At 37.7% G+C, this 12,558-nt stretch overlaps 1 protein-coding gene across 4 annotated transcripts in view; it reads right to left on the reverse strand.

The window, feature by feature from the left end:
• The window catches only part of BARD1 (BRCA1 associated RING domain 1), a 170,378-nt gene that overhangs the window by 17,019 nt on the left and 140,801 nt on the right, over positions 1–12,558 (reverse strand). For all 4 annotated transcript variants that reach the window (XM_079924138.1, XM_079924139.1, XM_079924137.1 and 1 more), the window contains 3 exons: positions 10,382–10,490; positions 4,270–4,402; positions 3,593–3,685 (listed from right to left, as the gene is read on the reverse strand). In XM_079924138.1, coding sequence (XP_079780264.1) covers positions 3,593–3,685; positions 4,270–4,402; positions 10,382–10,490 — 335 coding nt within the window. The remainder of the gene's footprint in view (positions 1–3,592; positions 3,686–4,269; positions 4,403–10,381; positions 10,491–12,558) is intronic.

The raw sequence follows: 12,558 nt of genomic DNA on the forward strand, positions 1-12,558 counted from the left end.
CTCTTCAACAAGTGGTGCTGGGAAAACTGGACAGGCACATGTAAAAGTATGAGATTAGATCATAACACCATACATAAAAAAAAGCTCAAAATGGATTAAAGACCTAAATGTAAGACCGGACACTATAAAACTCTTAGAGGAATATATAGGCAGGACACTCTATGACATAAATCACAGCAAGATCCTTTTTGACCCACCTCCTAGAGAAACGGAAATAAAAACAAAAATAAACAAATGGGACCTAATGAAACTTCAAAGCTTTTTCACAGCAAAGAAAACCATAAACAAGACCAAAAGACAACCCTCAGAATGGGAGAAAATATTTGCAAATGAAGCAACTGACAATGGATCAATCTCCAAAATTTATAAGCAGCTCATGCAGCTTAATAACAAAATAACAAACAACCCAATCCAAAAATGGGCAGAAGACCTAAATAGACATTTCTCCAAAGAAGATATACAGACTGCCAACAAACACATGAAAGAATGCTAAACATCAGTAATCATTAGAGAAATGCAAATCAAAACTACAATGAGATATCATCTCACACCAGTCAGAATGGCCATCATCAAAAAATCTAGAAACAATAAATGCTGGAGAGGGTGTGGAGAAAAGGGAACCCTCTTGCACTGTTGGTGGGAATGTAAATTGATACAGCCACTGTGGAGAACAGTATGGAGGTTCCTTAAAAAACTACAAATAGAGCTACCATATCACCCAGCAATCCCACTACTGGGCATATACCCTGAGAAAACCATAATTCAAAAAGTCATGTACGAAAATGTTCATTGCAGCTCTATTTACAGTAGCCCGGAGGTGGAAACAAGTGTCCATCATCGGATGAATGGATAAAGAAGATGTGGCACATATATACAATGGAATATTACTCAGCCATAAAAGGAAACGAAATTGAGCTATTTGTAATGAGGTGGATAGGCCTAGAGTCTGTCATACCGAGTGAAGTAAGTCAGAAAGAGAGAGACTAATACCGTATGCTAACACATATATATGGAATTTAAGAAAAAAAAATGTCAAGAAAAACCTAGGGGTAAAACAGGAATAAAGACACAGACCTACTAGAGAATGGACTTGAGGATATGGGGAGGGGGAAGGGTAAGCTGTGACAAAGCGAGAGAGAGGCATGGATATATATACACTACCAAAGGTAAGGTAGATAGCTAGTGGGAAGCAGCCGCATAGCACAGGGAGATCAGATTGGTCCTTTGTGACCGCCTGGAGGGGTGGGATAAGGAGGGTGGGAGGGAGGGAGACGCAAGAGGGAAGAGATATGGGAACATATGTATATATATATAACTGATTCATTTTGTTGTAAAGCAGAAACTAACACACCATTGTAAAGCAATTATACTCCAATAAAGATGTTTAAAAAAGAAAGAAAGAAAGAAAGAATAACACAGAAACCATAGAAAAATGTATTAGGATAGAAAGTATTTGAGGGTTCTTGCTTTCTTTTTATAAACCCAGCGGCTATTTAAAGTAATTGTCTCAAACTCTAAACCTATTTCTCAAACCTATTTGAACTTTGTATTAGACAATATGGGGATATGAACTTCAGTAAGAGATTCCATCCATCTTTTATCCTAAAAGAACGATTGACATTAGAGTATATTATTCACTACTGTGAAAATCACCAAGCAGCACGCTATTAGGTCAGCTTGAATCCATCAGTGATTCTACAAAAATGACATGACCAAGCCACTAAAGTGACAAAACTTCCCTTTCTTAAAGAAGGCAGATATTTGGAAATGAATCATGTAGTCTGTATACATAGATGCAAGTCTGGCAAATTCACAAGAACTAGACTTACTGGGTAAGTGGTAAATGTCTTAATATCCAAAATTTCACATGGCTTCTTTATTACTGAGACCTTATTATTATGAAAATCCATTCCTTCCTATAACCACAGGCAAGGTTTCTGGCACAAGTTCAGTACAAAAACATCTATAATCATGGATCCATTTTAAGTCATTTTTTAAAATACTGAGGCCCAATAAGACTTGCCCCTTGATTAGAAAGGGAAATGAAAGTTCAAAAATAAGAGACATAAAGAGAAACTTTTTTTTCTATGTAAATGGCCAATCAGTCCAATTGTTTATCATACTTGTTTAACTGGTTGACTGGCAGAGTCTAGTAACAGATATTGTCGAGAACAGATAGAGTAGCATTACTAGTCACAGCCAACTCAGACCAAATCAGTGGAGACTACCATCACAAGAAAAGTGGTAGCTGTATTTTATAAAGACGTGAATATCAGTTGCTAAAAGGAAACTTTTTTACAAACCAAGTTAATTTCAAACAACAGATTAAATTAATAATATAAAGATTTTGATTAAATCAAGCATCTCTGCCATAAAACCTTCAAAACACAAAGCTATAAAACAAAAGATTTTTCAAAACTAATCCATCATTTGCTTTTTAAAAGGAAAGGTTCATTAAAAATACTCACTATTCTTTTTTAAATTTTTAATTTGAAATAACTATAGATTCACAGGTGGTTGCAAAGAAACATACAGGGAGGTTCCATGCACCCTGTCTCCAATGTTAACATCTTAACACAACAATAGCACAATTATCAAAAGCAAGAATTTGACACCGATACAATCCAAAGAACTTATTCAGATTTCATCAATTATACATGCTCTCTTTTGTGTGTATGTGTGCACACATGCGCACGTACACCTGACATTTAATCACATGTGTAGACTGTGTAACATAACTACCACTAGGATCAAGATACTCAACTGCATCATAACAAGATTCCCTGTGTACCCCCTTTATAGCCACTATTCTTTTATAAACAATTAGTTAGCAAAAAAGATCATTTCACTGTCCTATATTAGCCGTCATATCACAAGTAGATACTTTAGTGACTGAGGAGTAGAAAATAACCTTGCATGAGCTTTCTTTTTATTTTGTTAAGTCCTAGGTGAATCCAAGGTTAAGAAAAACAAACAAGTGAGAGCTGGGAAGGTGAGAGGCAGCTCCAAAGGTAGTGGTGTTTGACTACGTAACTAGAAAGGGGTAATGGGGACACATTTTCATCAGAGGTTTAGAGACTACCTAGTGTATTCGCCCCAAACGAGGTAGTACAGCACCGTCTAAATTGCCAAACAGCTTCCTAAAATATACCATATTAGCCAGGAGAGCAAAGGAGAGTTATACAGTTAAGGTTTTAGGAATCAAAAAGGGAAAGCAACAAACTACTTTCATTTCATAGTTGTATATTTAAAACATGCATTTATTAAGTTAAATATATCACGTAACAGTAATACAGATTGTTTAAGCTTACAGGTCTATTACATAATCCATTTACTCTTAATTAAAATAGTTGGTACTGTAGAATAAAAGATTTTGAAACATACTTGTGGATATTTACTAAGAACATCTAAATGATACCATTAATATGAGACGCTTTTTCAAAATGCAGTGACTAACCAGAGGTAAAAAAAAAATTAGCATAAGGTCCTTAAATAATCATTGGCAGTAGTGTATTATAAAAATGAAATTAGTCAATTTCATTTTATTTCATTACTTAATTCCTTTTGTAATTCTCCCAAATCCAATACTTACATTCAAATTTTAGGATCCAGCAACCACTGAGAATCCCAAGCATACATTTCAGGGTGCTTTGAACTGTATCACCAGGAACAATGACATGAGTTACTGGAAAACAAAAAAAGCAATAAGAGAAACAGAAATATAAACCGAAATAGTTTTTTAACCAGTCTGCTTTTTATAACCAGTTAGTCTACATTTTATAAACTTATACCTGAATTTTCTTGAAAGGCAACAATTTTTATACTTAGGTATAAGACTTCTTTTATTTAGTTTCATTCTCTATTCTGGCTACCAACATGAAAAACCAGATCATAAACCATGTATCTTAAAGCCACAGTAGCCAACACAAATTTTTCTTTTCTATTTCAAATTATAACTAAGGAAGTAAAGCATTACGCTGCATTACAATTTATTTGTCATTAGCAAACTCATAAAGTTGCTCTGATGTATTGTTCTGTCTTAAAATAGGTGCAAAGCTTTAAACTTTATATTTCCTAACTAAATTAAGACTTGTAAGTAAGTAGTTTATAACTGTAAAACCATTTTAGAATTATTACCAGATTCAAAGTATATAGTCAGATCCCAATGGTTAAAACATATAAATTATCAAAGGGAGCAGGGAGCTCTACAATGGAATTACCCATTTAAAAATTTCTTCAACCAAAAATAAATAAATAAATAATCCTCACCTGTACTGTCAAACTCAGCACATTTTTTAGCCTTAAGAATTGCTGCAAGCTCACTGAGCATTTGCTGTTGTTCTGAAGAAAGTCCACTGCCTATAAGTACAAGAGGCCCATCCCTGCGCTGACCAGTGTTTACCTGTCAATGGAAGAGGAGATGCCAGTGTTAAAAACATTTAAAGATTAGAGAAAAATTAAATTGACTTTCAATTGATAGAAGCTTGGATTTCATTCCTTAGTTTATCTAGTAATTTCCCAAAATTTCCATTGAACCTTAATGCTCAATGCATTTGAATAACTGTTTTCCTATTTCTTTACCCCCTTCTCCCAATAAAACACTACTTGGGCTAGCTGTCTATACCCAGAATGTCTTGTTTCCTTGATTCTACTTTTTTTTAATAAATGTATTTTATTTATTTGTTTTTGGCTGCATTGGGTCTTCGTTGATGCGCGGGGGCTTCCTCTAGTTGCAGCGAGCGGGGGGCTACTCTTTACTGCAGTACGCATGCTTCTCATTGCGGTGGCTTCTCTTGTTGCGGAGCACGGGCTCTAGGCGTGCGGGTTTCAGTAGTTGCGGTGCGCGGGCTCAGTAGTTGCGGCTCATGGGCTCTAGAATGCAGGCTCAGTAGCTGTGGCGCACAAGCTCAGTTGCTCTGCATGGCATGTGGAATCTTCCCGGACCAGGGATCGAACCTGTGTCCTCTGCACTGGCAGGCGGATTCTTAACCACTGTGCCACTAGGAAGTCCCTCCTTGATGCTAAATTGGGTCTCTCTAGGGTTTTACAACTTCATTCTGTCACCAGTAAGCACTCCCCCCTTTTTTAAAGTAACCCAAAATACCCACTTAAAATGATCAATTCTCTATCTCCCCCCCCACTAACTTATTCCAATAGAGTTAAACTCAACTTGGTCTTTTTAATTTAAACTGAGATTACATAAAAAATTAAAGAAAACTAAGACTTCTAGAACAGCACTGATCTCAAAGACAGAAAACAAAATTTTAACACTGTAACAGTTACCTCTCGAAACCAAGAAAGTGAAAACAGACAAAGGAATACCAAAGTTACATCAGACCCACCAACAGTAGTAAGTCAATGCAGCTTATGAAAAGGGAAGTGATCTAACAAAGACTAATATTTTCATTTTAATAGAAAGACTTAGAACTTACAGAAGACAAAAAAGACAAGAATAAAAAGGAGGCACCAATGGATACCGTTAAAGATTAGACATGAAAGATTCAAAGAAGCAACGGGACAGTGTTTTCAACAGCAGCCAACAGAAATTTAATAAATGAAATTGGAGTGAGAGTTAGCCAAAAGCTACCTGATAGAAAAGCAATGACCCAGCAGATAAGAAAGAAAACGTAAATCAGGACTACTGTATTACAAGATAAAAAGCCAAACATAATACTTTAATTTTCAAACACCATACAAAGGGTCCTCCTAAATGTATGAGTGTATATGTATTCTGGACATCTGGGCTCTCAGAAGTTCCACAGAACATGAGTGAAACACTGCAGGTATAATTACCAGTATAGTTCAGCAAGTAGATTGGAGAAAACTGATATTTAAATATTCATTTCACATATCTGAGTAGTGATAACAATTTATCCAGTCTGATGCTGTACAATATTACACATAAATTGTTGGCTACAACTGTAAACAGACTGATCTCAATAATTTATTCATTCAAAATACATTAAGTAAGATTCTACTATGTATTTAAGTGTGTATTGTAGACATTTTTAAAAAGATTTCTATAAAAAGTTTTTTTAATGGCAATATTCAACACTTAAAAGTTTGGCTTACTGAATTCCTTCTTTCTCTAAGGTTCAAGTTGCAAAGGTTTTCCTGGATATGCTGTGCACACACCACACACATACTGACATCACATTTCTGTCCACTTACCTTTCCTATTCACTAAATTATAAGATGAGGTAACCATGCCTAACCTAAACACTGTAAACACTCCGTAAGATGAAAATAGTTGTCTACTTTATCAATCATTCAATTGCTATACAATGATAATATTAAAAAACAGCATTTCAAATATTCTTGTCAGTTATACAAATAAGTGCCATAAAATAGCTCTGAACGGAACACATTACTTTTCAATTTATATAACTCCACTTCAGCTAAAGTAGTTCTCTGCACGAAATAACAAATGAAAGGATATCAATTCTAAATATAGCATATGATACTATTTCCACCAACCTCAGGAAAGCACCAAAGTGGGTCAAGCATTTTCCTATCCAGTTTCTAAATTAGAATAAAAAATAGAAACTGGCACTAATTTTTCATAGTTAAGGAAAGCTCTTTAAAAAATGAATATAATTGGGCTTCCCTGGTGGCGCAGTGGTTGAGAGTCCGCCTGCCGATACAGGGGACACGGGTTCGTGCCCTGGTCCGGGAAGATCCCACATGCCGCGGAGTGGCTGGGCCCGTGAGCCATGGCCACTGAGCCTGTGCGTCCGGAGCCTGTGCTCCGCAGCGGGAGAGGCCACAACAGTGAGAGGCCCATGTACCGCATATAAAAAAAAAAAAGAATAAAATAAAGCAAAGAGCTATCAAAGCCACATGTCTGATATGGGGTGGGAGTGGGGAAGGCATCTGATTTGAGAGTAAGCAGAGGTCTCAGAACCAGGAGGTTCAAAAGATGTTCAGAAAACATTCAAAAGTTTCAATACTCTGCTTTTAGAGAGATTAGGTATTATGTACACTGGCATTAAATACACTTTTATTTAAGGAATAATTAGATATGAAACTTTTTCTTAGAAAAATTAGGTATTCTGAATTTATCCAAATTAATGAGTTTATCAATAATAGGACCTGAAAAACTATACAAGGAGTCTAAGGGAGTGAGGAAGCATATGCCATGTGTACATCTGGCTCCCTACATTTGTTCCTGGTGGAGAAAACAGCTCATGCTAAGGACCTGAAATGGGACCGTGTTTGGGGGGGATTCAAGAAACAGCAAGGCAGCCTATGCGGCTGAAAAAGATGAGTGAAAGGGAGTCTGATAGTGGCTGGGGAAGCAGATCCCAGAGCTTGATTTTAATGAGTACACGTAAAGAGACAACCCTTTCAGGGGCTTCCCGGGTGGCGCAGTGGTTGAGAGTCTGCCTACTGATACAGGGGACACGGGTTCGTGCCCTGGTCTGGGAGGATCCCACATGCCGCGGAGCGGCTGGGCCCGTGAGCCATGGCCGCTGAGCCTGCGTGTCCGGAGCCTGTGCTCCACAACGGGAGAGGCCATAGCAGTGAGAGGCCCGCGTACCGCAAAAAAAAAAAAAAAAAAAAAAGAAACAACCCTTTCAACTTAAGGACATTTTACCATTCATTGTCGTTTCCTTAGCCAACGATCTACCATTAAGATAGTAAATAACGATATTCACAGGCTATGTCCATGTGACATAAAGAAAGTATAGGTTTCTTACATTTAATAAAAACATGATCGTAATTGGATAGCTGAATTAAAAGGAAGATTGCCACTCTCAGATTCCGATAATACCATAAAGATATCTTTATTTTTGACATATCTAAAATAATCCTTTCCCAGGTTTTACATAAAAGAACATTGGCAAATGACAACTGATTTATGTTCTGCCAGCAGAGTTCAAGTCCAAATGAATAAAGTGCCAATTTATACTTAAGTATGATGGGACTGAATGAATACTGACCTAAGATTTAAGAAATTTAAGTTCTAATTGATCCATTAAAAAAGTTTTTTTTTTCCTATGGCTGGTTAACCCTGGGCAAATCACACTACATCTCAGTTTTCTCATTTATAAAATGAGGAAATTAAACTGCTAATTTCTAGGTCTTCCAATTCTATAGATGGGGCACACTTAAAAGGCTTAAGTCTAGAGCAGGACATTAAGAGTTTTCAAAGTATAAGGGTAACCAGCCTGTGACAGCACCTATGACCACCTCAAATTATAAACACTTTCGGTGACCTCCTTATCTTAAACAATGGGGTCAATCACTATTCCACTGCCCTCACTAGACAAGAAGTCTTCTCTGAACAGTTCTAGATCTCAGCTCATCCTTTTCTCTCATTTTCCCCCATCTGAGCAGTTGCTAAGATACAGTGCGTCCACCATCCCTGTCTCTCTAAAAGTCCTCATCTCCTCTCCACACACCTCCTCCTTCCCCCACCACTTGTAGTTCCAGTCCTCACCATTTCACACCTGGATCCCACTTCAATAGCCTCCTAACCAGTCTTCAGTCCCGGCCTGCCCCCAACTACCCCCTGCAGAGTCCCATTCCACTTAGAGACACGCTGAAGGCACCCCACTAACTGGGGAATAAAGTCTAAACTCCTCCACAGGGAACTCAAGGTCTTTCACAATCTCTTTACCTCCAACTGCTCTTTAACACACCTCATGCTCCTCTAACACCGAACTCTAGTTTCTCAAATTTCTAAGGTCCTTCGTGTCTCTGTTTCTCTGACCAGCTGTCCCTTAGATTTGGCCTGCCATCCCTGCTTCGTACACCTGATTGCAGCAAGCAGTCAAAAGCCATTCCTCACTCCCTCCACACTAACAGAATCCTAATTTTGTTCAGACACCCACTCTTCAAGGACTGACCCTATCTTCAACCGTGATGTATGCCAAAAACAATTGTGTGACCAGTCCTGACCAGTAAGACATAAAGGGCAAGTCCACTGGAAGGCTTCTGGGAAAGGTTTTGGTCCTAACGCTGGACACTGTCACATCTGGAATTGTGGCAATTATCCTGCAGCCACTAGGAGGGAGATTAGTGAGGACAAAGCCACCAAGCGGAGGATGGCGAAGTAGAACAACAGAAATAATTTGGGTCTTTGGTGCAGCCACGTAATTGCTAAACTAACCAAATTGAGAGCTATCCTATATTGGGATTATCGTTATGTAAGATAATACGCTGTCTTTAAGCATTTGCGTGAACGTTTTCGTTATGTGCAGCCACTAGCACTCTATTAGATACCCTGCTAAAAGTTGTACCTTTAAAGGCTTACTTAAACACCTTGTCACCTTCTCTTCTCATCCCTCCTAAAGTCAGCTTCTTCCTTCATGATTCTACTGTACATTTTCTATGGCATGTATTACAAATTCACTGCAGTGTGTAATAATTTTTTTTACATCCATATTCCCCACCAAACTAGAGGTTCCTAAGGAACAGGCATTCTTTCCACAAGGCAGTAAATGGCACCACCATCTTCTCCACTATTAATTCTACTCCTTCTCCACACTTTGTATGTAATCCATCCAAAAGTTCTGGTGGCATTAACTCAAAAATACATACTAATCTCATTACTTCTCATAATCTCCACTGCTGTTACCTTAATCCAGGACGGTATCTTTCTCCTGTCACAAAGAAACAGTCCTAAGTGATCTCCCTGCTTCCACTCTTGCTGCCACACCATGTTTCTTGATTAGAAAGCAGCTAGAGTGAACTTTCTAAAGCATAAATCAAATCATACCATTCGTTGCTTTAAATCCTATCAATGGTTTCCCATTACTCTTAGACATGCCTTATTCACTAGCAATAATGACCCTCTCTCTAATCTTCAAATACACCAGGGTCATCCACTGAAGGGCCTACATCCTTGCTGTCCCCTCTGTTTGGACACTTGTCCTCCAGATATTCACCTGGATGCCCGCTCATCGTCATTCAGGTTTCAGACCAAGTATCGGTTCTTTAAAGGCCCTCCTCGATGACCCAGCTAAAACAGTGCCTTTTTTGGAGCCCCCATTCTCCACTCTCTTACACTCTATAAGATATGCTTCAAAGCACTCATTTATAAGTTTCCGAAATTATTTTATTAGTTTACATATTTACAGTCTTTTTCTTTCCTAGCTCTCACTAGAATGTAAGCTTCTTGAGAATAAGAGTTCTATCAGTCATATTTATTGCTGTATGAGTGCTGCCTAAAATATAGAGGGGGCAGGTTAATAAACATTTGTTGATTTATTCTGATTATGCCTTTGAACTTGAATTCACAATAGCTACTACACAGAAAGTGCTCAATAATTGGTGAATGAAAGCAGTTCGCTAACTGGAAATTTTGTCATTATGTTCGTTTTATAACTGATTTCAATAAAATAGATAAATTTCCCAAAGCTAAAACCATACTCACTACTGAACAATGGCTAGTTGATGATGATTCATTCTTCTCTGGTAGCAGCAACAGCGATTTCATATTTTCACTGTCTGTATAATCCACAGGCCGCAGACCAAATATGTTACTGGTAAAATAAGTGCAGATGGGTTTAAGTAAATAAAATGTGTGATTTGATTCTTAACTAAATGAATACACTAGTGGAACAACTTTTTCAACTTCCTTAATAATATCCAATTTTTACTAAAATAAATGACTCAAGAATTCACATAAGGCATAAGGATCAAGTACCACAAGCTGCTGAATAGAAAAAAGATATAAAATTTCAATTTGACACCAGACCATTATAGGGAGTATTTCTAACTGAATTTATTGTTACTTACACACGAAGTTTTTCACAACTCTGTATTCTTGTGTATTCATATTCATATTTTAAAATATAGCTTCATAATCATTAATCACTATGGGGTGAGATGCTTTCAAATGCAAGTAAAAATCATTTACTGTAGCTATTATAGGCTCCATAGTCTATATAAACAAATACAGAAATTAGATAAATTCACAAGATAGGAATTTAGATCCACTAGAAGGAAAACTATGCCACATGACAAACAATTTAATAAAGTAGTAAACAGGGCACTTTTTAAATTAATTTTACTATGTATGTACACTATAATCTACAATAATCACAGAGCAAACTGACGTGCTGCAGAGAACATGCTGACGCAGAATTCCCAGCATGCACTAATTCACCAGCCACAGAATATTATACTGGAAGAGACCTCAGAAACATGGTACAATGGTTATTTCATAGATTAGAAAACAGAGAGAAAGGTTCCAATGACTTGACAAGGTCACATTTTCCTTCCATTCATTCCAACAATATTCCATATTGCCCATGACTAGTCTTCCAATCATAAATAAATTGCACCACGTCTATTATTCCACTTCTTTACATATGGTTTCAAAATGATTTTAATTTATTATACCATGGCAGAAAAATTTTCTAAAATGAACATTTCTTTTAAAATTTTCTGTTTTTTTTAAGATTACATGGTATCTATATAATGGTCATTAATGTTCATGTAAAAAAATGTAGTGTGGGGGCTTCCCTGGTGGCGCAGTGGTTGAGAGTCCGCCTGCTGATGCAGGGGACACGGCTTCGTGCCCTGGTCCGGGAAGATCCCACATGCCGCGGAGCGGCTGGGCCCGTGAGCCATGGCCGCTGAGCCTGCGCGTCCGGAGGCTGTGCTCCCGTAAGAACCAATGAGATATAAGGTCTGCACAGAGCTCAGTGGGGCAAAAGCAGAGGAAAGAAAATAGGAAGAACTTAAAAGCCTGGTGAAGCTGCTTAGATGTGAAAGGAGAAAGAATAAAAGGAGGTACAGAAGTAGAATGAGTCTCCCAGCAGAGAGTAGCGAAGGCCTTGTGCGAAGGCATTGAAGTGAGCTAGTGTGGCAAATGAGAAATACCAAAAAATTTAAAAACAAAGAGAAGAGCAAGAAAGACAGAAGAGAAGAAGGAGGAGAAAGAGAGAGAAGAGAGAGAATGCACAGAAGAATGGGGTGTTCTGGAAATGCAAGCTGTGACCAGAAACAAAAAGGATGGTACTGAAGAGGTAGACTGTCTCCTTAGGGCACAAGAAACCCTGAACAGCTCCCTAGACGGTTGTAAGCAGAAGGGATATCATCAATAGAGCAGGGTAGCTAAGAGCTAGAGTTACACAATCAGACGGCCTGAATTTAGATTCCAGCTCTGCCACTCAATAGTTGTATGACTTTAGAGGTATTTAACCTCCTATGTCTCTGTTTCCTCATCCATAAAATGAGAATACAACCTACTTTGTCGGATTAATATATGTAAGGACCAAGTGGATTAATGTATATGTAAGGACCAAATGAATTAATGTATCAAAAGCACTTAAAACAGTGCCTGGCAGATAGTAAGTGCTCAATAATTGCTTGCTATTAATATTAACAGATTGGCATTTTGGGGGAGACAGATACAAAATGAAGATATAGGAACATAAGTTACATCTCCAGTGTTGACCTCTTCTCTTTATTTTCTCCAATTTTATGACATACTTCATGTATGCTTTGTAATGACAATTTAGATATACACTAAAGGGAAGGACAGAAACCTGGTTTCTTAGCAACATTAAAATAGGAGTAGATTTATGTTTTCCTATATGGTAC

This window comes from Stenella coeruleoalba (assembly GCF_951394435.1).
Source record: "Stenella coeruleoalba genome assembly, chromosome: 6".
NCBI lineage: Eukaryota > Metazoa > Chordata > Mammalia > Artiodactyla > Delphinidae > Stenella > Stenella coeruleoalba.